This window comes from Petaurus breviceps, unplaced genomic scaffold (genome assembly GCF_028583685.1).
Source record: "Petaurus breviceps papuanus isolate PSGF00001 unplaced genomic scaffold, PetGlider_PUasm1.0 90734, whole genome shotgun sequence".
Lineage (NCBI taxonomy): Eukaryota > Metazoa > Chordata > Mammalia > Diprotodontia > Petauridae > Petaurus > Petaurus breviceps.
The window spans coordinates 13,016,176-13,041,616 of record NW_027187327.1 but is presented as its reverse complement, the minus strand read 5'-3'; the positions used below and the strand labels follow the sequence as shown (position 1 = coordinate 13,041,616).

The 25,441-nt window shown below is 37.9% G+C and overlaps 1 protein-coding gene across 1 annotated transcript in view; it reads left to right on the top strand.

Moving 5' to 3' along the window:
• KCNQ5 (potassium voltage-gated channel subfamily Q member 5) overlaps positions 1 to 25,441 on the top strand; it is a 702,120-nt gene that overhangs the window by 515,428 nt on the left and 161,251 nt on the right. The window contains exon 3 of the mRNA XM_069067031.1: positions 15,718 to 15,844. Coding sequence (XP_068923132.1) covers positions 15,718 to 15,844 — 127 coding nt within the window. The remainder of the gene's footprint in view (positions 1 to 15,717; positions 15,845 to 25,441) is intronic.

Below are 25,441 nucleotides of genomic sequence, written 5' to 3'. Positions count from 1 at the left end.
AGGAAGGAAGGAAGGAAGGAAGGAAGGAAGGAAGGAAGGAAGGAAGGAAGGAAGGAAGAAAATAAGACAGCTAGAAGAGAAGGTAAGGAATCATGTAGGACCTAGTTTTCCTTCCCAACTCTGCCACTTAATATTGTGATACCTTGGGCAAGTCACTTAACCCCTTGGGCCTGAGTTTCTTCATCTGTAATATGAGCAGTGCAGGCTAGATTAATCGCTTGTACCTACTAAATTGTGGCTGTTATTGTTGCTCTCTTTTCTTATCATCAGTTGTTCTCTGAACTGATTGTGCACTGACAGACGTATTGTTATGTGTTCTATTAGTATAGTCTACTCCAAATTTTCATGGTTAGATAGATTAGATAGATAGATAGATAGATAGATAGATAGGTAAGTAGGTAAGTAGGTAGGTAGAGAGAGATATATACACACATATATATGGTCTTCCCACTGCTTAAACTTACATCAATATGCATGTGTGTTTCTGTGTGTGTGAAGTATGTGTATAGAGCTTTTCTGAAGTCCCTCCCAACTGTAGTTCTATTCTCCCATGATCCTTTGATGAAGCCTTGATGAAGAGAAATAAAGAACACAATAATAGTAGTATAAACAAATGAGTATAATCAAACATAAAACAAATATACATTATGAGCTTAAGGTTGCTGGGTTAGTATATAAATCATGAAGTCCCTCAAGAATTATTAACTATGAATATTTCGTTTTGGTACCTATATAAAAAAAAACCTTTGAGCAATAAGCAAGCAAACAAAAACCAAAATATAAGGCAAATTGTAGTGTTATTTTTCTTTCTAGAGTATTCAGAAAACCATGTGTTTGGTACCATAGATCAAGAACTGAAAGGAATCTGAGAGTCTATGCAGTGCTACCTGTCTAATTTTAAATTGAGGAAACTGAAGCCCAAGCAGGTTAAGTGATTTTTCCCAAGGTAATAAATGGCAGAGAAATAATATGAACTCAGAGCCTCAGACTTTAGAACCAGTTCTCCTTTCATTACACAATGATGCAAATCTGAATTTTAGTCAGATAACCTAAACAAACCTATGGGCATTTGTAAAGTACTATGGAAGTTTACAGAATAGCCTACACTTGTTCAGTCATTGTATCCGACTCTTCATGACCTCTTTTAGGGTTTTCTTGGCAAAGATACTATAGTCTTTGCCATTTCCTTCTCCAGCTCATTTTACAAATGAGGAAACTGAGGCAACCAGGGTTAAGTGACTTGCCCAGGGTCACTCAGTCAGTGAGGCAGAATTTGAACTCAGGTCCTCCTAACTCCAGGCCTGGTGTTCAATCCACTGTACCATCTAGCTACCTGTACTATTTTGAGTTTAATAATAATAATAATAACAAAAACAAAAAATCTTGGTTTTGGAGAACACCAGCTCCAACTGTCCCTGGTTTTACTACCTAATGAAGTAATGAAACTCTGAAAGCCACTCCCCTAAATGTCACTGCTCCTTGACTCATACACCTAGAGCTCAAAGGGACCGTGAAGGTAATTTAATCCAACAACCCAAACCAGGTTAAAATGTTCATCGAGAAATGCTTGGAAAACAAAGAAAAATGTGATTAAAATAGATAATGTTAATGTTTGGTTTTCTAAATCAATATTTACTTACTAACTCTGCGACCCTGGTCAAGTCATTTAACCTCTGATTCAGCTTCCTTAGCTGTAAAATGGGAATAATAATAGCACCTACCTCCCAGGGTTATGGTAAGGATCAAAAGATATAATATCTGTAAAGTTCTTAGCACAGTGGCACATAGTAGGGACTTAAGTGTTTATCTTCTCCCTTCATATTTGTAGAACAGTTCAAGGCTTGCAAAGTCCTTCCTTCACAACAACCCTACAAAGTATATTCTGTCAATGGCAGTGATTTCCATTGCCTCTATTATATCTCTGAAATTCCAGATGCCAAAACATCTGGCAGAACCCAAGTAAAATGTGCTAGAAAACAGAAGGGACCCACACTCTCTCCCTCTTGTCCCTTTCCTTCTTCTCTAGTAACAAAAGCTGTATGATATCAAAGGTGACAAACATTCTCTTACCTCAGGAAACATTAATGGTGACACCCAAGAGCCAGAAAAAGTAGAGGAAGATGCAAAAGAAGAAACTGCATCTTGTATTCTGTGTGAAGAAGAGAGAAAATGTTCAATGCTCCCACAATAAAAAGTAGCATCTCATTCAGTATTAGAAATCATAAAAGTGAAATTGGTTAATTACCATAAATGTCCTATTGCTTAGATTAATCAAAAAAGGTACATTCTGGCATAAAAGACATCTTACTATAAGATGTGAGGCTTAATCTTATTTCAATTAGTGTCAACAAAGCTGAACAGATGGGATAGGTAAAAAAATCATAGACTGGGCAAATTTTTTACTGATTTTTTTAACTTACATTTATGCCCCATGTAAATAAGTAAAATGTTACAAAATGTTTATTGAATAGTATTGATAAAGGAGAATACCAGTTCATTCATGGAGACAGGAAGGCATTCAAATTCAGCTTCAGAAACTTACTAGCTGTGTGACCCTGAGAAAGTCACTTAACCTCTGTTTACTTCAGTTTCTTCGTCTATAAAACAGGGATAATAATAGCACCTACCTCCCGGGGTGGTTTTGAGGATCAAATGAGATAATACTTGTAAAATTCTTAGCACAGTGTCAGATGGGAGAGAGATTTCTGTGTATTTTACAAGCTAATGGCTTTTTTATTTTAATCCAGAGCTATATTTTCCATTACATTTTTCATCACCCTCATCCTAACACTTTGTTATCTTTTGTTGTTTAGTCATTTCAGTCATGCCCGACTCTTTGTGATCCTCTTTTGGGATTTTCTTGGCAAAAATGCTGGAGTGGTTTGCCATTTCCTTCTCCAGCTCATTTTATAATTAAGGGAACTCAGGCAAACAGGGTTAAGTGACTTGCCCAGGGTCACACAGCTAGTTAAGTGTCTTAGACTACATTTTAATTCAGAAAGATTAGTCTTTCTGACTGCAAGCTCAGCACTCTATCCACTGTGCCACCTCGCAGTCATAAACCTAACCCTAACCCTCCCATAAACCCATCTTTGTTTTGAAGTCACTGAGTATGAATTTATATATTGGATTAATTTTGGGGCTCTTAATAGGCTCTTTATGAAATTTCTGTACCTCCTCTTGCTTAGCCACAGATGTGGGCTGAAGTTATCTTGATAGATTTTTTGTTTGTATTCTTTTTAACTTCCACATGAGAAGACCAAGTGTCCAATGAAATTATGCTTCAAAAATATATATGTTTCTGTTTGCTTTTGAATACATGGTGAATTTATATTCTACCAACTCCTTTATTTGCTTCTTCACATAAAATCCATGAGCCATGCTTTTAGCTGAAACTTCTTTTTTTCCCCTTGGATTCCATTAGATTACATGCTCCTTAAGAGTAGGCACTGTTTTTTATCTCTTTTTGTATCCCCAGAGCAGTGCCTGACACAGAAGAGATTTTTTTATTTGTTGTTCAGTCATTTCAGTTACATCTGATTCCTTATGACCCCATTTGGGGTTTTCTCAACAAAAAATACTGGAGTGGTTTGCCATTTCCTTCTCCAGATTATTTTACAGATGAGGAATCTGAGGCAAATAGGGTTACATAAATTGCCCAGAGTCTCACAACTAGTGTCTGGGGCTGGATTTGAACTCATGAACATGAGCTTTCCTGATTCCAGGCCCAGTGTTCTATCAGCTGCACCACCTAGCTGCCCAGAACAGGCACTTAATAAATATTTGCTGAATTGATGTGATTCTGTTTCTGGCAAAAAAGCTCAATACTGATACAATCCAATTCTTTCAGTTATAATAGAGGTAGTATAGCTAGATTACAAGTCAAAAGACTGGGATTCAAGTTCCATTCCTGCCACCTGTGTGACCTTGGGTAAGTGATTTACCTCTCTACACCTCAGTTTCCACATCTGTGAAATCAGAGAATTGGCCTTGATGTCCTCTGAGGTACCTTCCAGCTCTAAGTCTGTGATCCATGTTGGTTTTTTGACCACTAAACAGGGATGACAAATTTAAAGTTAATTAATATTTGTAGAAGGAAGATGGGTTTGAATCCTCCTTCAGACCTTTACTGACTCTTTGACTCTAGAAAACTCATGTCATTTCTCTCAGTCGAATTTGCCCCCTAAGTAATAGGCATAATAATAGCCATCAACCTGTCAGAGTTATGAGATCAAATGATAAAGTAGTAGCAAAATGTTTTGTAATGCTTAAAACACTAGAGAGAAATTACCATTAGCATGAGTCCAGGTTTGAGTTCGTGATTCAGTTACAGCTTCCCGATACAAAGACATACTTTATAACAAGGTCTTAGGAAAAGAACTCAATGACCCTAATTTTCTCTTCCCAGTTGGTATGGGGTGGCAACTTTAGAAAACTTCTGCTGAATTGTCAGTTAAGGAAGAAAGAAAATCACACATGTTCCCCTACTGTCTAACTAGAGCCATCTATCACCAGATTGATAAATGTGGCCCTATGGAAAGGAGAGACAGAAAAACAGTATTGCTTGAAATTTCCTTCACACAAAGGCAAAGCTAAAATGCAGAATTTTCAAACTGACCATTATGTGGTGGGCATGGGGAGGGAGGATGGGGAGAGGGCAGTCTGGTTTTCTTGAGACATTTGCAAACAACTAAAGAGATGAAAAAAAGTTAGAGTAAATTCCTAGTCATTAAATCACCAGTGACAACTTAGAATTTCAGAGGGCAAGGTATAGTGCTGGCCCACGCAGTACTACTTCATAAGTCAAATCCATCAATGGCAACCCTGTACTCCCCATCTGTCTCCTCTTCTGAAACTTTCATAGGACCCTCTTCTCCTTCTTATCCCCCTACAGGTGCCCAGAACTCTCATGCTGCTGCTGTCCCTTCTTCTCCCTCTCTCCCTCCCATCCCCCTCTAACCTGTTCTTAAATTCTTCATTCATATCAAATTAATTTTTGATGAATAAACATTAGTGAATAATAGTAGGTCATAAGATCACTTTCTACCTTCTGAGTATGGGACTTGTAAGAAGGATAAACATTCTGGGGAGAGGGGTGAAAGTTTGATAGTAGACTTTCAAGCAATAGTCAGTTGCCTGGAATGAGGAAGATCCTTCTAAAATAACAGCACCCTTTCTGCCACTTTGTCATCACTTGCAGAAACAGAGATAGGTACATGGGACCAAGAGCTAATCAAATGATAATAGGTCCTTTACACCTGAAAAAAATGTCCCTGCCTATTACAAGCACCTACCTTTCATTCATATTGAAGCTTTAATATTTGTATCATCTCCAATTCTACCTCCAGACTACAAGGATATGAAATATGTTTTCTTTTTCTTTGTATTTTCCGAAGAACCGGTGTTTTTCACTCATTGAGTGGGGTTTTTTTTTAAGGTTACTGAATTGCAGCAAAGCTCAGTAACATCTGACCAAAGTTGTAAAATTGTCCAAGAATGAAGAACATAGGGAAAGGGGTGAGGGTTGAGGGTGAGGAACATGCCACGGTTATGTTCTAACCCAGAACCTCCTCTACGTCATATACTTTAGTTACATAGTTAAAGTACACTTGGGATCTGCTGGGGGGAGGGAGGGACTGGAGGGGGGTTGGGGCCAGAGTGATGAAGAATACCTAACCATCTCCCACTCATAATTTGTGACATCTAAAATGGATATTAAAATAAGCAGACAGCATGAGTTTGAGTGTAGGCAGACAGAAGCCTTGGGGAAGGCCAAATGAAATAATATTTAGAGTCAAGAACATGCTATTAATATGGAGAAGATAAGATGGTCAAGTAAACTCAGGGCCGTATGTTTACAGATATTTGCTTGCTAGAACCTCAGGAGCCAAGAGCTTAAATTCTGCCACAGGCACTTACTAACTGTGTGACCCTGGACAAATCACTTTACCTCTCTCAGCCTCAGTTATCTCACCTGGAAAATGGATGTAATAACAGCATCTACTTCATAGCATTTTGGAGGATCTAATGAGATAACATATTTAAGATCTTTGCAGACCCTAAAACACTATATAAATGTTAATTTTATTGTTGTGCTGTTGTATCTGGCATGTGCCTACTGAGGGCAGAGACTCTTTCTTTTTACCAATAAGATGCTAGGCTTATTCTTATTCCAATTAGTGTCAACAAAGCTAAACAGATGGGATAAGAAAAAAAATCATAGACTAGACAAATTTTTTACTGATTTTTTTAAACTTAGATTTATGCTCCATGTAAATAAGTAAAATTTTACAGAATTCAGGTTCAATTCTTGTTTTGGGTATTTATTAGCTCTGTGATTGTGAACCAATTACTTAATCTCCTCAGAGGCTGGGGCAATTCTCCAAGACTTCTATGATATAGATGGCTTGCGGCTTCGAGGTTCCACCAATAGAATCGTAGAGCCTTAAAATACTGATATATCCAACCAGAAGTTAACAGGGGCAAGTGAGTTAATTGCTGATTCCAGATCTATTAAAAGTTGATGAGTTGCATGGTGTTTTATGTCCATAATGTGATTTTCAGGTTTATAATTGTATTTGGAGAACACTCCCTCTACAGGAAACTAAGAATAAAGGCAATGTGATATCATTAGCTGAACATTCTACATAGAAAGCTTGAGTGGTACCAGGAAGCAGCAAATATGCAGATGTCCAAACAAATTTATATTAGCAAAAGGAGAAGTGAGAATAAGTCACTACAGATGATGAAACCCTACTCAGTAGTGAGATGGTTGAATATTGCCTATGCTGTCAATTCTAGGTTGCTTTGTCTAAGTTTTACTTGATTATTTTGACTTTGTTACAATGGAGAACCCAGTGTCATGAGGGGGGTGGGGTGGATAATACTGGGAAATAACTGTGAAGAAAATAATAATAATAAAGGGCATAAATAATCCTTGCCTCCTGATTGTATGGCTGAGAGCTCAACCCAGAATCTCCACTTAAGGAGGATGTCCAAGCCAGCTATTTCTTGATTTCCCAACAGCTATACTCCTTTGAACATTCCCCCTTACACATAGTAGGCACTTAAATGTTTATTAACTGACTGATGTTTTTTAAGAGGTGAAGATGATCATTAGCACCATGACTATGACTGTTTTGCTAAAAGACCAGGCACCTCCTGGTCAAGAGGGAACCATCCTTGTCTTTGAATTGAATACAGTACCATTAGAAATCTTCTATAAGGGGGCGGCTAGGTGGCGCACTGAGTAAAACACCAGCCCCAGAGTCAGGAGGACCAGAGTTTGGTTCTGGCCTCAGACACACACACACACACAAAAAAACTAGCCATGTAACCTTGGGCAAGTTACTTAACCCCAATTGCCCTCCAAAAGGCAAAAAAGGAAGAAAAAAAAGAAATCTTCTATAAAGACGGAGACAATTTGGTCAATAAGACCATAACAAAAAAAGGCAGAGAAAGACTATAAACTTATCAATGGGTCTAGCTCTCTGAAAACTGCATGTAGGAGATAGAGCCATCCTGGGGGAACATTAATCTTCTCTTTTACATGTCTCCTCATAGGAGGAGAAAGAAAATTGAATGGTGACCATTTGCCTTGATCCACTGTCTCCACTAGCCCAATTCTGAAGTTCAGTATTAGAAATGAGCATTAAGTGGGTCAAAGAGAGTACACAGGGGAGTTGGCAGCCTTTCCCCAAGAATCTTAAAGTCTTTCTTGTGGAAGAGTGATTCAACTTGTTCTTTGTAGCCCCAGAGAGGAAAACAAAGAAATGTCAGTGGAAATTGCAAAAAGACCATTTACAAGCACCAATATATGGGGTGTGGGAGCTTTAAGATAATTAAAACTGGCTAAAAGTCAAACGGGCTGTCTTAGAAGGTAGTTATGGTCCTCATCTGACCACATATCACAATGACCATCACAACAGCAATCTAGTTATAGTAGAGATATTTTTTTTAAGTGAGTTGAACTAAATATGTGTTGAGTAGTGATTTTGGTGGTGAGAGTGGTGGGGTAGAATTCACCAGATTGACAACAGACATCACTTATCTGGCGTTACTTAGTTCTTACTCTGAAATTATGGGATAGTATGACTCTGTGGAATGGTCCTGGGATGCTACTGGGAAAAGAAGTCAAATTAGCCTTTTTATGAAAGATCATTAGTTCCCTCTATTATCAGTTGACTCTTCCTGTTCACTAGGAGTCTAATTAATGGACTGCAAGAGTTAATGCCTCCAACATTGCTGAAATGTCCCTATTCTACCAATGGTGAGATGTGGTGCTGTTCACACATGTTTAATGAAGCTTTTAAAAAGCCATTTGGGGGGAGGGGGAAAAAAGTAAAAAGTACACAGCAGAGAACAAAAGAAAACTAATAAGGAAGCAAAGAAAAGCTGGACAGCTTTGAAAACAATATATAATACATATACATATATATTATATATCTTGAAATGGAAATATATTATTTTATATTGAATCTTCTTATGGTCTGCTGTATACATGGCAATGTTTTTTCTCGTTGTGCATTTAAGTGTAAAATTTTAAAATATACACCAAAAATAAGCCATTTGGCTAGGGCTTTTCACATCAAAGAAAGTTCAAAATGCAAAAAAAAAAAAAAAAGGTTGGAAGACTTTTTGAAAATATATAACACTAGACAAGTGATGTCTGATGTCTGTTGTAAATCTGGACAATTCTACCCCACCACTACCACCACCAAAACCACTACTACCTCTCTCTAGTTCTGGAGCCAAAATCAAATAAATCTGTCATTGTACCTGGAAAGAGTGTGTCAGTCTAGTCTCCTATGCTACCCTTACCATCCCTGGAACTTTCTTTTTTTTTTTTTGGAGGACAATTGTGGTTAAGTGACTTGCCCAAAGTCACACGGCTAGTAAGTGTGTCACGTGTCTGGGGCCGGATTTGAACTCAGGTCCTCCTGACTCCAGGGCTGGTGCTCTATTCACTGCACCACCTAGCCACCCCAATCCCTGGAACTTTCTGCACTAAAAATATCTCTCCCTGGACACCACTCTCCCATTTAGAATATAAGGTCCTTGAGGGTAGGAAGTTGCTTTTGCTTTTATATTATCCCTACTACTTATCAAAGTGCTTGGCACATAGTAAGTGCTTAATAAGCATGTTTTTCATTCATTTAGTCCATCCTTTGTTTCAGATATTTCTACTCCTCAGCATGTCACTTCTAAAACTCAGTGATTTTTTTTGTACATTGATCTTTATATTCTGATTTTAGGAAATAGTCATGTGTAGATTTTATCACCATTTATTTTTATGCTTCCAGAATTCTCCACTTTTCCCATAATTATGCCCACAACCCCTCTGACTGATATCTTTCTTGAAGATTTACGTCTCTGTTTACGTCACAAATCTTTTCCCCATAGGGATTCTATAAGAAGAGATCCTGACCTGACTACCCTAGGTTACTTTAAGTACAGAAAAGGGAAAAAAAAGGAATGAAAAAAAGCTGGAAATTGATTGTGCTGATATTTTGAATAGAACTATAAGTTCCAATTTAGTGTGACTAATTAGCCACAGCTCTTCAAGAATTGGTGCAAATGTCACAGGGTTTATAATGTCAACATTTCATTTTCACAAAAAAAATCAACTTGATAGAATAAAACCAGGAAAAGCTAAATGGTCACAGCAGCTATCTCGCAAATTAGACAAAGGTCACTTAGTGTTTTAATGAACAGTGCTGTTAATGAGAAAACAACTAGAACATGGGCTATTTGGCATTGAAGCATCTTGCAAAAATCAATCAATTTTGACTTAATGCCACTTTAGGAAACACAAGAATAATATAACTCACCAAGACTAGTTTGAAATCCCTAGAGACATGAAAAGCTATTTCTAGAGTTTGTTAAATGAGAACTTTTGTATCTTTCATATCCAAAAGATAGGGTTAAGGGCTGGATCATTGTTCTAGGAAGCAGCAGACTTGAATATTATTCACATCTTTCTCACTGAATCTTGGTTGCATTAATTTCTGTGTCTTTTTTCCTTACTTCTAAACCAAGGACAGGAAATATGTTCCTTATGATATGTTATAAGGATTAATGAGGGAGCACTTAGAGGTCTAATGGGGTATAGCACACAGAGCCCTGGAGTCAGTATGAAAAGGCCTCTGTCAAGGCTGCTTACTAATCATGTGAATTTCATCCATTCATTCACTTCTAATTCTGTTTTCTCATCTATAAAATGGGGGTAATGATGCATCTAATGCTCCTTACCTCACAGAGTTGTAAGAATCAAATAGAATAATGTATGTTAAATATTTTAATTGCAAAAAAGGATGTCCATAGTACTACGGATGATAAGTATATTGTTGGTAGGATTTCAGTATTGATAGAAATGTGAATCATGGAGCTTCTGAGAGCTATAGCAGGTGAGTAGCAAAAACTAGTCATATCATTTTTTTTTATATTACACTCTCTTCTAAGGAGGTATTGAATCTTATTTCACGTGGCCTTTTTCTGCCTCCAGATTTGAACTCAGGAGGAGGAGTCTTCCTCACTCCAGTCCTGGTGCTGTATTCACCTCATCACCTAGTTGCCCCAGAGTAAGGATGACCTGAATTCAATTCAGCCTTGGACATTTACTAGATGTGTGACCCTGGGCAAGTCATTTAACCCTATTTGCCTCAGTTTCTTCATCTGTAAAATGAGCCTGAGAAGGAAATGGCAAACCACTCCAGTATCTTTGCCAACAAAACCCCAAAAGGTGTAATGAAGAGTTGGACAGGACTGAAATAACTGAACAACAGCAACAACAAAGACAAGGAAAACTAACCAACTTAACCAGAGGACTATAGTTAGAGTGGCAAAAGCCAAAACTATCACACCCCTGACTGTAAGACTCAACAAATATGAACAGAACTATCATAGCCTGGTATAGATTGTTTAAATCAAGTTTAGGGACTCCAGAACACACTTTAGCTGTGGTGTAATGGAAAGAGCTCTGAACTGAAGTCAGAACACTTGGGTTCAAATCCCAGCTCTTAACACAGTGTGACCTTAGGTAAGTAACAGCCTCTCTGTGCCTCATATCCCCATCTATAAAGTGGGGAAGATAATAACAATAATACATTTACATAACAGTTTGAAAAGTATAAAATACTCTATCTGTCTGTTATTATTACTAATCATATTATTGACCTTAATAATAAATAAATTGGCTTCACTACCAAAGAAATATTTATGATAATACTTGACAATGAGATGAAGCATCAAATAGTCCGATATATAGTGTTTTGGGGACTGTAAGCAAGTCACTTAAATTCTCAGTGCTCTAGGCAAATCTCTGGGCTTTACCATTGTTCCTTTCCCTGGGGAGCCAATGGTAAAGTTTGCCCTAGAGTGTGCCAGAACACCTCAGTATACTGGGCCCATATTCTCTTCACACTTATAGAGACCACCATGTTTAGTAGGTTCAATAAATCAGTGGAAATAAATAGCAAAACTGACAAATTGAACATCTAATTGCTAGTGATTTGTGGAGGAACAAGATGAGTCTCTATCAGCCTGTGATCTATTTCCTTTACAGGATCTAGACCTGGAAAGAATATTAGAGATTACCTACCTCAGAGATTCTTTTTTTTTTCTTTTTTAAGCAATTGGGGTTAAGTAACTTGCTGAAGGTTACATGGCCAGTTATTTCTGGGTGTGGTGCTAAGTATCAGAGCCCAGATTCGATCCCCAGGTCATCTCAACACTGGGGCCGGTGCTCTTACTGGCTGTGCTACCTGGCCACCCCTACCTCAGAGATTCTTAACCCAAGTTCCTAGATATATTACATGTGGTCTATGAACTTGGATGGAAAAAAAATGAAGATAACTACTTCAACTATTCCTACTATTATAACTACTTCAACTACTACTATAACTACTTTGACTACTACATCTTCATTTTCACTGAGCATTAACTGCAATTTAGCATTTCCTTAAATTATCTTTAAAACATTATTATCATAAAGGGACCCATAGGCTTGGCTAGAATGCCAATGGGCATTGTGTGGCACACACAAAAAAAGGTTAAGAAACCCTGATATATCCTAGCGCTGTCCCCTCATTATGCAGATTAAGAAACTGTAACACAGAGGGTTAAATGTCTTATACAAGGTTATGCAGCAAGTAACTGGCAGAGAATGAATTCAAATCCAGGTATTCTGACTCTAAATACTGTTCTGTCTTCTATACAACACTTATTTCTGTTAGATAATAGTTAATAGAAAAGTAATATGAAATATTACTTTCTAGTCTTCATGTAATAAAATTTCTACTGTGAAATTCATAATCTCAAATTTTGGGTCTTAAAAAAACTATGTAGGGGCAGCTAGGTGGTACAGTGAGTAAAGTGCTGGCCCTGAAGTCAGGCGGACCCAAGGTCGATTCCGGCCTCAGACACTTAACACCCACATAAAAAAATACTAGTCATGTAACCTTGGGCAAATTACTTAACCCCAATTGCCTTCAAAAAAAAAGCAAAAAATAAAATAAAATACAAAATTAAATTAAATTCAAAAACGATGCAAAGGACTACACTCAGGTTCTCAGTGGCTAAACTACCAACTTATAGCTGAGGACAAATTGTAACTTTCTATAATATGCAAAGTATTCCCCCTTGACTATAGGCAAAGTGTGAAAAATACACCCTCTGTGTTTTTCTGTCCCCTGGAGGCTCATGATACTAGTAAGATCAATAGCAAAGCCCAGTCTATCATATTAATTTTAGATTCTTTCATTTACTTGGTTCTTCCCAAAACTTCTCCTTACTAATTTTGTTGCCCTGGACAAGTCACTTGTCCTAGATTCAGTTTCTTCATTTGTTAAAAGAAGAGGTAGCATTTAACAGCTTTCTAACCCTATGATTTTATGACCCTGTGACTGCATATATAATTGAACATTCTCTTATCTCATATATGCGCCAGCAGTTTGACTTCTGGTACCTATGTCCACCTTCTCTCATCAGTAACTCAAGATGTTTCCTTTTCACAAGCAAGAAGGCATTGCCTTCCTACCTTCATCAGGCTTGTCACTAATTCTGTGTATTTATTCTCACTATTTATATTATTATTATTAGTGGTAGTAGTATGTCACTAATTCTGTGTATTTATTCTCACTATTTATATTATTATTATTAGTGGTAGTAGTAGTCAAAGCAGTTATATTAGCAGTAGTAGTAAAGTAGTTTTAATAATAGTAATAATATTAATTGAAGTAGTTAGTAATAGTAGTTGAAATAGTTATGATAATAGTAGTAGTAGTTATATTAGTAGTTGAAGTAGTTATAACAGGAGGAGTTGAAGCAGTTATAGTAGTAGCAGTAGTTGTAATAGTAGTAGTAGCAATAGTAGTCAAAATAGTTATAATAATAAGAGTTGAAGCAGGTAGTAGTTTTGAAGTAGTTACAATAGTAGTAATGGTAGTAGTCAAAGTAGTTATAGTAATAGCTGAAGTAATAATAATAGTAGGAGCAATAGTTTGAAAGAGTTGTAGTAGTAGTAGAAGTTGAAGTAGTTATAATAATAGTAGTAGCAGTAGCAGTAGTTGAAGTCATTATAGGAGTAGTTGAAGTAGTTATGATAATAGTTGTAGCAGTAGCAGTAAAGTAGTTATAGTAGTAGTATTTGAAGTAGTTATAATAATAGTAGTAGCAGTAGCAGTAGTTGAAGTCATTATAGGAGTAGTTGAAGTAATTATGATAATAGTTGTAGCAGTAGCAGTAAAGTAGTTATAGTAGTAGTATTTGAAGTAGTTATAATAATAGTAGTAGCAGCTAGAGTAATTATAATAGTAGCAGTAGTTGTTGAAGTAGTTAGTGGTAGCAGCAACAGCATTTTTGTAGTGCTTAAAGGTTAGCCAAACATATTACATACATTATCTCATTTGATCATCACAATAATTCTATGAGGTCAGTGCTGCGATTATCCCCACTTTACAGATGAGGAAACCAAGACTGAGAGAGGTCAAGTGGTTTGCCCAGGGTAACACAAATAGTAAAGATCTGAGGTGGCTTTTGAATGCCAGTCTTTCTGACTCCTTCTACTGTCACTACAACATAGGGAGGAAAGAATTGGGGTTGCTCTGATTTTTTGTTTTGTTTTAAGAGAACTATAAAATAGCAAAGAACCAGTTTTGATCAACATAGCATTTGTTCCCTAGCTAATCAGTGCAACAAGTTAATTATGTTATTCTTGACAGGGAAAAGCTTTTACCTTCCAAATGTAATTTTGGTCTTTTATTCTATGACAAGCCACTTAATGAGCCATTTTGAGTTTGCCTTTCCCCTGGGTTAACTGCCAACTCTTCCCAAATGACTTCAGAGTCATGGATCCATAACCATGATGTTATCATGCCTCAAAGAGGGGCAAGATAACACAGCAAACTAACTTACTGAAGGATAACAAGTTCTTGGGATTTGATTTATCCTCTCATGCAAGAGATATATACTACAAATGAATTCCACACTCCCATGGTCTGCTGTTTTATAGAAACATAATTAAATTCTAAGGAAAGATATTGAACTGTGGTTTCATTAATATAGGGAACTTTCAGGTGAGAAATTCCTCTACCAGGGCAGATTGGCACTTTCTCTGCAACGCAGAGTCATAGAGAGTTGACTAGAGCAAGGAGAGGTTAAGTTATTTCCTCAGGTCATACAGCCAGTATGTAACAGAGGCAAGGCTTGAACCCAGGATTGTCCTGGCTCCTAAGACAGCTCTCAATCCACAGCACCATACTACCTCATTTAAAACTATAAGAAGGAACAAAATTAATATGTAAATACTTGCTTCCCCACTAAGCAAGTCAGCCTCACAAACTTGAGGATTCTCTCTCTCTCTCTCTCTCTCTCTCTCTCTCTCTCTCTCTTCCCCCCCTCCTTCTCGTGCACTGAAATGAGAATATTTTCTACCTAATATATACACTTGAAATTAGGTTTCTGGTTTTATATTCATACATTCTACATTACTAGGTAGCTAAGATAAAGCTACTACTCCTCCATATGGATTGGATAGGATATGACAGTTATTCATCTTATATATCTGCAATTAGATCAGAATCCAAAAAGTAAAGACTTGAGGAATAATATTTTGTTGCATGTGTGTGTTGTTGCTGTTCAGTATTTCAGTCATATCTAATCTTTCATGACCACATTTGGGGTTTTCTTAGCAGAGATACTGGAGTGGTTTGCCATTTTCTTCTCCAGTCAATCTAGTGGATCCATTTTGCCAGGCAATCAGAGGTTAAATGACTTACCCAAAGTCCCACAGCCAGAAAGTGTCTGAGGCTGGATTTGAACTCAAGTCTTCCTGACTCTAGGCCCAGTGCTCTATCTACTGAGCAACAGCTGCTATGTATGTAGTTTGATTCACTGTAGTTTTGTTGTTTTGTTGCAGTCTGATTCAGAAAAGAAAAATAAAACTAGCATGATATAGTAGGAAAAATCTTGTTGTGATGTAATAGAAAAAGTCATAGCCCCTGGTTTGAATCTCAGTACTATCTTTAGTTTCCTTGAGACCTTGGTGGAGTCATTACTCTTCTCTGGGCTTCAGCTTGAGAAATTTGGATATGATCTCCAAAGTCCAGTTAAAACTGAGAGTTTCGGGTGATGACTGTTCACATTCAGAGCTAACCAAAAGCCTGCTAGTTTCCTCTGAAATGCCTACCACAAATATATTTCTTTATTTGTCCTTTATAGGAGTTTGTGATGATTGTCGTCTTTGGTTTGGAGTTCATCATCCGTATCTGGTCAGCTGGCTGCTGCTGTCGCTACAGAGGATGGCAGGGAAGATTGCGCTTTGCCAGAAAACCATTCTGTGTTATAGGTGAGCCTCAAAGCAGTGATACAGACCAGCAACAATAGCATCAAATCCTTTTCTGGGTCTCCCATATTGCTGCAGATGAAATTGATAACAGTGCTTCAGGACTGGTCTGAACTAAGCATTGATTTCAACATGTACCAACATTCCTTTTTACCACAATAAATGACACAATACTCTAATTGAGTATTGGATGGGATATCTAACAGCCATAAAAATGCTCATAAATGAGCAACATGGAAATCTTGCATTCAAAGGATTCCCTTTCACTGACACAAAAGAATATGTTCATGATTGGTTAGCTGGCTTGGAATTTTTTTTAAGGATAGAGCTAGAAAAGTTATCAATTTCTAGATGACTAAGTCATCATAACTACTTTCACATAGTCCCTCACCAACCAACCCCCGTCAGTCTGGAAACCTAAAATGTGATGACCTATACTAAAAGTCATAGTACACTGTTCTGTTGTTAAAGATCTTTGAGAAATATGGAGCAGGGACTTAAAGGAACGTCTAAGCAAAGAAGATTTGGTTTAAAGTCATCTCAGATTCCTGCTCTGAAGTTACTTTCCCAACACTTACACTGGCAGAGTAGGTGCCCAGAGGCAACTACTACATCTCCCTTCAAGGCACTAAAGGTATCCCTTAGAGGAGTTGAGGGGGTGGAGAGAATGTCTTCCTAATACTGTAGCTCACAAGCCCCCACCAGTGTGTCTCACATATTATTTGACATCAATTAGTGAGTAAGACTTAATTAGCTTTTAATGTTTTCTAAACTCTGGGGACAAGCACCATGGATTTTCCCAGAGTAAGCTGATACAACTAGATACTGGCAAGATGTAATGGCTTCTGTCTTCTACTAACTAACACAGGCAGATTCAAGGAATAGCCAGCAGAAGTATTGTCTTACCCTAGTTCTATTTTGGGGCCTTATAGGTGGCACAGTGGATACAGTAATGAGCCTGGAGTCAGGAAGATTCATCTTCCTGAGTTCAAATCTGCCCTCAGACTCCTACTAGCTGAGTGACCCTAGGCAAGTCACTTAACCCTGTTTGCCTCAATTTCCTCATTTGCAAAATGAGCTAGTGAAAGAAATGGCAAATCACTCCAGTAATATTTGCCAAGAAAACCCCAAATGGGGTCATGAACAGTCTGACACAACTGAAATGACTCAACAACAAGAACAATAGATTTATTTCAGACTTTATGTGTACAGTGTGAGCCTAGAGTTTCCCCAGTGTAAGCAGACCAACACTGAATCTGCACCCAACAAGGATGCTCTGAATTCCTTCTATTTGGATGCCAGCATAAAGGAGCATAACGTCAGATGTTGTTAATGATAATACAAGTAGCATTTTTAAGGAGCATGGCTCCCACACTAACAATGAACTTGGTACAAGTATCCTATCCCCTACATCATTTATCAAAGGCTGAGTTTTCCCTCATTCTCTCTGATCTTTCTCTATCCCAATTTTCAGACTGAAGTTCAACCAAAATAGACTGTGGTGACTGCAACATTGTTTAGGCCTCTTCTTCCATTATTACAATAGTTGATGTTTCCCTTTTTTTCAATAATAAGTATCAAGGGTCACATGACCCCTAACTACAAGAATCTCATGACATCTAACACAGGCCCATAATGAAATCTTAGATCTAGAGCTGGAAGAGACCTCAAACACCATCTAGTTCATTGCCCAAATTTTATTAATGAAGGAAGGAGGAAAGGGAACAAGTATTTATTAAGAACCTACTATGGGCCAAGCACTGTGCTAAGTTCTTTACAAATATTATCTCATATTTTTCATCACAACAATCCTGTGAAATAAGTACTATTGTTATTCTCGTTTTCCAGCTGAAGAAACTGAGGCAAACACAGATTGAATGACTTTCCCAGCATCACAAAGCTAACAAGCATCTGCAGCCAGATTTTAACTCAGAACTTGTTGACTCCAGGCTCAGCATTCCATTAGCTGTGCCACCTAAATGCCTGTGATGAATATACTGAGGCCAATGGAAATTAAATGACTTGCCCAAGTTCATGCAGAGAGTGTTCAGCAGGTGTTTTCAGGCATACAGCTGTCACTAACTTGTCACTTTCCAGTCCTATACATGAATTCTGTGTCTTAAAATCTCCAGAAGTCTATAGTACAAGCCACTACATGAGATTCTCCCCAGGTACATGAATAACAGAGAAACACTGAGACTGACATATAGGGGAAGCCACTTGGTAACTAGATTCCCTGGAGCTACACTGCTTTGTCACCCAGAGATCACTCTTGGCTTTCTCCCTCTCCCTCTTGATGACACATTCAGTTCTAAAGGAAAATAGCCAGCAGAAGAACGCTGGGCTAGCTTTGCTCTTAGAAGCTGCCTCCAGGAAGTCTCAGAGGCTGAGAGACTCTTTTTTTTTCTTTCTTTTTTTTGATTTTTGGAGGGGAGTGGGCAGGGCAGTTGGGGTTAAGTGACTTGCCCAAAGTCACACAGCTAGTAAGTGTTAAGTGTCTGAGGCCATATTTGAACTCAGGTCTTCCTGACTCCAGGGCACGTGATCTGTTCACTTTGCCACCTAGCCACCCCTGGATGAGAGATTCTTACCAAAGGTAACATATCTAGTAAATTTCTGAGGCAGAATTTGAACTCAGGTCCGGCTGACTCCAAAACCAGTGCCCTCTCTATTATTCCATGTCACCATCACTGATTTAGAATTGTTGTCATTTTTTATCGAGCACTAGAGACATTACTGGTGATGTCTTGACTTGTGTGTGAATTTGGCTTATGTGAATCTGGAAGGGACCTCAAAGGTCATCTAACCCAACTTACCCATTTCAGAGATGAGGAAACTGAGACCAAGAAAGAGAAAGTAATTAGCCCAAAGTCACACAGGTAGCAAGTAGCAGAGCAGGGATTCTAACCTAGATTTTCTAACTACAAATCCAGTATTCTTCCCAATAAAGGCATGGAGCCTTCCCAAAATTAAATCATATTTAGTTACATGAATTGCCTTTATCATTAACAATAAGAATAACTCACATTTCTATAGAAATCTTTTTAATGTTTACAAATTGTTTCCCCATAGTATTTCTATAAGGCAAAGATAATCAGCCCCATTTTATGGAAGATAAATTTGGAAGACTTTGTTATAATTAAACAGCGTGGTATACTGGAAAGAACATTGGAATGGAAGTATGGAAGGTGTGTTCAAATCCTAGCTAGATCTAACCCACTGTGTGAACACAAGAAAACTCACTCCCCATTTCAGTCTGCAAAATAAAGAAGGTTGGCCTAAGGGATCTCCAAGATACCTTATAATGCTAACATTCTGTGATTTATTCGAATTGACCATTTCTTTTCATTATCTGGCTGCTTTGATATACAAGTACAGACTTTTTTTTCACAGAATGTTTTATTGAGTTGGGTCTTTCATGTCAAGATTCAGCATTATTTTTTCAAGCTTGAGGGGGGGAGAAAGATAAAATTCAAAGTGAATTGTAAATTAACACAATCCTCAGATGCCTCTCTGGGGCTGGATCCAGGCTATTGCTATTTATTTGTCCAAATATCTCTTCTCTCAGAAGATGTGATTCTTTCTGTTGTCAAAGCTGTTATGCTACCTTACAGGCAGCCAGGTGGGTGTGGGAATCCTTGATTTTCAGGGATAGCCCACCCAGAAGCATGTAACCAAAGAGACTTGATTTTACTCAGACTTGCTTGTTTCACTCTCTACCTTCCCAGCCAGCATAAGCTGCATCATAGGGCATGGTAACCTGATCCCAGACTGCCTCACAAAAAAAAAGACTTCATATTCCCCAGGAGACCAAAACTAACCAGTCCAGATAACACATGGGCAGCCAAAACTCACTCAACTTTTACTGAATAAGAAAGGTTTTGTGGATGATTACAGGAATCTCCCACCCCAGATTTTAAAAACCAATTTAAAATTGGTTTCTCTCCAATACCAGGGGATGGGGCAGCATTTATTCTGGCATGAGAACTAGAAAGAAAATTCCATCTATATGAACCTGCTACCTTTCGATAACTACTCTCAGTCTGTGGCTGTATCAGCTGCCCCTTAGTCCTTGAATCTCCTTTCCTCCTGCCTCAGATAACAATGTTTCTTTTTAAAGAAAAAAAAAGACTGAAAAATAGCATCCTTTTCTCTTTGATGTATCCTTCCTGTTAGAGGCCTATATGGTTTAATACACACTTCACAGTTTGGCTGTCATTTTATGTAGAGATAGCAGCAATTTAATTGAGTTCAAAGTACAATATTGTCTGGTCTTTTCATTCATTGGTTTTATTCCCGTTTAAATTAATTGTTTTGCAAAAGGAGTTAATGTCCTCAAAGTGAAGCCCAGTGATAATTGGTTCAGGGGACAAGACTGGCATTTGGGTTTGGGATTACTTCTAGTTTATACTGTTTGTACTTGTTATGACTTCATCAAATGAGATAATATTTATAAAGTGTTCAGCACTGTGCCTGGTACATAGTAGACACCATATTAAGGCTTATTCCCTACCTCCCTCATCTGGAGTCCAACTAAATCTGCAGACTCATCTTCCTGAATTTAAATCTGGTCTCAGACAGTTACTCGCTATGTGACCCTGGGCCACTTGCTTAACCCTGTTTGCCTCAGTTTACTCATCTGTAAAATGATCTGAAGAAGGAAATGGCAAACCACCAGTATCTTTGCCAAGAAAACCCCAAATGGGTTCACGAAGAATCATACACAACTGAAACAACTGAACAAAATGAGATGTTGTTGTTTGTTCTCAAAGAGAAGCAATGACATCAGCCAGGGTAACATTTTGACTTGCAAGTAAAGTGGATTTAAGTGAGGCTGGGCCGTGCAGCCTCACTTTCTCCTCCAGAGTCCAGTGGGAAGACATAGGTCAGAATGATTGGCAATGACCCAGGATTCCATGGGAGACCCTAGCCCGTTTAAAAAAGCTAAGGTCTCTCCAAGTTGTCAGTTTGTCTGAGGCAATACCCATTCAGTGATCAAAGGCTAGGCAAGAATCAAGGCAAAAGATGCCTGCTCTGACCTCACAAAAAAAAAAAAAATCGGTCTGGGAGGGAAAGAACTTCAAAGCTTCTGGCAGAAACAGAAACAATTGCTTTTTACACTCACTTGGAGCCATCAAAACCCAGACAGTGAGCAAGTGAGACTTGGGCTGGGATCTATTATTGGCTAATCAGTGAAAGCCAGAGTGATCTGGATTTAAAGACTTAGTCTAGTAGCTCCATTTGAATCCCAATGGGCTTTGTCAATGCCTGGTTTACCAAAACTATATTTCAAGAAATCATAAATGAAAACTACATGAGATAAAAGAGTTAATAGTCCCAGTGTTTTTGGGGGGAACGACAGAATAAATAAGGTGAAGTAAATGTATTACAATAGATTGCACAAATATTATATTCTCTTTTAGACTACTTTTCTGTGGGCCATTGTAGAATAAAATAAGATTAATTAATGATGATCATAGTCATGATCTAAGCTAATATTTATATAGTACCATGTTTTTAGGTTTGGGTTTATTATTCATTGGTATAGGGAACTCCCATTGAGGAAACTCCCCTTACCAGTTCAACTCAGTGCCTATCCTGCAGCTTATAGTCTTAGAGAGTTCCATAGGGCACTAAGAGATCAAGGGACTTGTCCAGAGTTGCATAGCCACTACGTATGAGAGACTGCATTTGAACCCAGGGGCCCCCCGACTCTAAGGTCACAACTCTCTACTCACTATACCAATCTGAAACTCATATAGAGCCGCCTTGTAGTTTATTAAAACAGGTTCTTGTTTGTCTAAGGGCAGCCTAGCTCTGACCTTAGCAAAAGGGAAGAGAATGGAATAGATGGCTCCTCATTGTCCCCTAGGGTTCTATGATTTGATATCCGTGTCAAATGTCTTCCTTGAACTCCCCTTGGAAATCTTTCAATTATTCATAAAAGAAGAATATCCAGAAGATTGTTGTGGCCTAATGAGTTCATGAGAACATATGTGAAAACTATTGCCTTTGACAAGGTAGACATGGTCATTGTCATTTGGCCCATCTTTCCAATTAATCACAACTAACTGTAGCCAATAAAGTGACTAGCAGCCTAATTGTGTTGTTGAGGCCCAGAATGACTATTTCACAGTTTTTTGCTGTGGTGTGGAATTTGTTTGTTTCTTTTTTTGTTGTGTGTAGTCAAGGGCCAAGTCTCAATGACTTTCTGGTTTTCTCTTCCCAGACTGTTCTCTCTGCTCCACGATGCCAAAAAGACAGTGACAAAGCACTGTAAGAAATCGCTAACTTGTGAAAAATACACATATCTATATTTTCATGTTTTGTAAAACATCTTTTAGCTATGTCTAAATTGAATGAAGACATCTATGTCCTTTCTTAAAACTAGGAGTTTTCTTTTACCACTTTATTGATTTAATTCCCTTTGTGTTTGGGAGGAGTCGTTTTAAAGCTGGGGAGAACCTGTCTTCAATAAAAGAGCCTGCTTCTTATATCTCCAGTTTGTTCAATGCACATCCCTCCCAGCACGCTAGTAATGATATTTTCACAGCTTTGGGCATTGATCATTATACTCCCGGTTGACAGAATGTTCTTGGTTTAGCACTTAATAATTACTACCCACATTGTCCTTAATTTACCTGGGCTGTCTACTTGAGCTATAAACATTTGGTGATTAACTTTGCAGTCTGACACAGATTATCCAGGGTAGTAGCCAAAGTGGTAAAAATGTTCGGATTGTCTCACGAAAGTGATTTCATAGTCCTCTTTTCTAGCTTTCATTAATGACCTTCCAATGAATAGAAAGTGGTACCAAAGAGCGGTACTTAAATTATAGTAATGAGCCTAATCTGTCAGAAAGTCTGACAAATTATTTCTAGCACTGACTCCTTGGGTCCTTTGGTATCTTCTTCTGAAACAAGATATATTTGTACATCTTTTTTCAGCCTCACAGTATATCTCCTGGGAAGCAGAAGATATGTCTGATATTATTATGCATGAATCTATACTTAGAATTCTACACACACACCTCCACATAACATATATATGTATGTGTATATATATATATGTATACATTTAAATGTACATCTCTATCTCTTTCATTCCTGTTTTAAAAGCTTTTTTTTTTTAAGCAAGCTTATTCCTGATTAGGAGTAGCGGGGTAAATCACAAGAGAGACATTTCTCTCTCAAACATATACCTTTGAAACTTGATACCAAGCCTTCAAGAAAATGTCAATAGCTGTAGTGTTTAGAAATAGAAAAATATCATAAACCAGACTCTTAACTTTACTAAAACCAAAAAGTAGTGACTAGCTATATTGTAATCACCTGCATGCCTATACCAGTTCTGATCCATCAGTATGAGATTATCATAATAAGGAAGACAGCTGCCGGTGTATTCAAAAGGTGGATCAATGGAGTTCTAAAACTGCTCCCCCTCCACCCCCCACCATTTTTAAACCAATACATATTCATATCCCTTCTTCTTTCATTTTAAAGAGTTTTGTTAAAGGATGATATTTTTCACATCTAATTTGTCCTCTCCATATAGTTCTAACTTAGATTTTCATACTATTGCCTCACTGATATATTTCTAGTTTATACTTTCCATTAATTCAATGTGTCCCAAAGTCTAAAAAAAAATACAGGCCAATTTCACAAGATTGTCCAAATTGATCGTTTGAAGTTGAGCCCTAATCATCATATGAAGAACAGAATGTTTTATCAGAATCACAGAATTTGAGTTGGAAGGGACCTCAGTAGCCATCTTCTCTAAACCATGCCCAAAAGGAATTCCCACATTAACAGATCTAGCAAGGTCATTCAGGCTATGTTTGAAGACCCCCTATGAAGAAGAATTCACCACCACCTAAGAGAGCCCGCTTTTGAACAACTCTATTTATCAACATATTCCTCCTAAGACTAACTCTTCTACTCTCAGTCCAGTTCCTTCATTCTCTTGTTGTTTGGTCATTTTTCAGTAGTGTTTGACTCTTCATGACCGTATTTGGGGTTTTCTGGGCAAAGATATTGGAGTGGTTTGACATTTCCTTCTCCAGCTCATTTTACAAATGAGGAAACTAAGGCCAACAGAGTTAAGTGACTTGTCCAGGGTCACACAGTTAGGAAGTGTCTGAAGCCAGATTTGAACTCAGGAAGATGAGTCTTCCTGACTCCAGGTTCAGCATCCTATCCCCTGGGCCACCTAGCTGCCCATTGACCCTTTATAAATCTTGTAACCCTCCTCTGGATACTCTCCAGTTTATCAATGTCTTTCTTAAACTGTGATACCCAAAACTGAACACAACATTCTAGAAGTGATCTAACAAAGACTGGGAGCAAAATGATGACTGCCTGTTTAATTCCTGAAAGCTATGCCTACTTTAATGCAAACCAAGAAAGCATTTGTTTTTCATTCAGTCAAAGTAACCATATCAAAAAGAAAAAAAAAATCATGGACTAGAAGAGACATAACCATGATGAATTAGCCAATCCTTTAACCTATTTGGATAGTCAAGAAATGCTATATGGTCGGTTATTTTTGTTTCTTTTGATTTAAATTAAATGGTATCCATGGCCAGCAGAAAATGTTCAGGGAATCAGGGAATCTTCAGCAAATCTCTTTAAAAAAGAGAAAGAATGGGTCTGAAATTTGCCGACAAGATGCTGGATATGTATTTTGCATCCGTGAAAGTAATAGAATCAGTTTTCCTGTTGCTGCCATCTGCCTTGAAAGAGAGCTAGGGAAAAAAAGGCAATAACCCAACTTGTAGTTACGTTGCAGTTCCCATCTATACTTGAGGTCCCAAAGTGCTGCCCTCCGGTGAAATGGCAGAGCAATGATCACAAAATGAGTTCCTGTGGGCATTTCACCACCTTCTTGGATAGGATCCAGATCAGTCCTGCTTTATAGCAAATTTCACCCCATAAGGAGCACTGCTACCTGGCTTCCAGCGTATCTCCTAATTGGCCAGATTGCCCAGAGCAAAAGAACCTCTTCTTGGATATACTTTAGAGTGCTTGTTAGTTCTTAAAGGACGCTGAGGTGCCTTTTTAGGAAATTATTACTTTGATGCACTAAATTTGAACTCATGGCCTCAACACCTGGCCGTGATCTGGGAGAATTCATAGAATGCTTTGCTTCCAGCAAAATATATAGCTGCTTCTCAAAACTTAAAGCTACGTGGATTTACCTGATTTTACTGAGTTACCTTTTCTACTGATGTAAATTTCAGTTTTTTGAGAATATGCTATACTTCGTATATTACAAGGGGACATTTTACAAAGAGTTTATTTAGAATTAAGAAATTAGGTAGAATAATTAAATTTCTAATCAGTAAGAATTGGTTCCGTACATATTAATAAAAGAAACAGCATGGTGGAACAGCAAGAATATTGGACTAAAAATTAGAAAACCTGAGTCTGAGTCCAACTTCCTCCACTAGCTAGCTGAGAGCATGTCAAGTCAATTAAACTGTTGGTGCCTGTTTCCTTGCCTGTAACATGAGGAGTTTGGACTGTATGTTCTCAGAGGTTCCCTCTAGTTATGAACTCTATTATCATAAAAATGTAAAACATAACCAACATGAGTAAACAA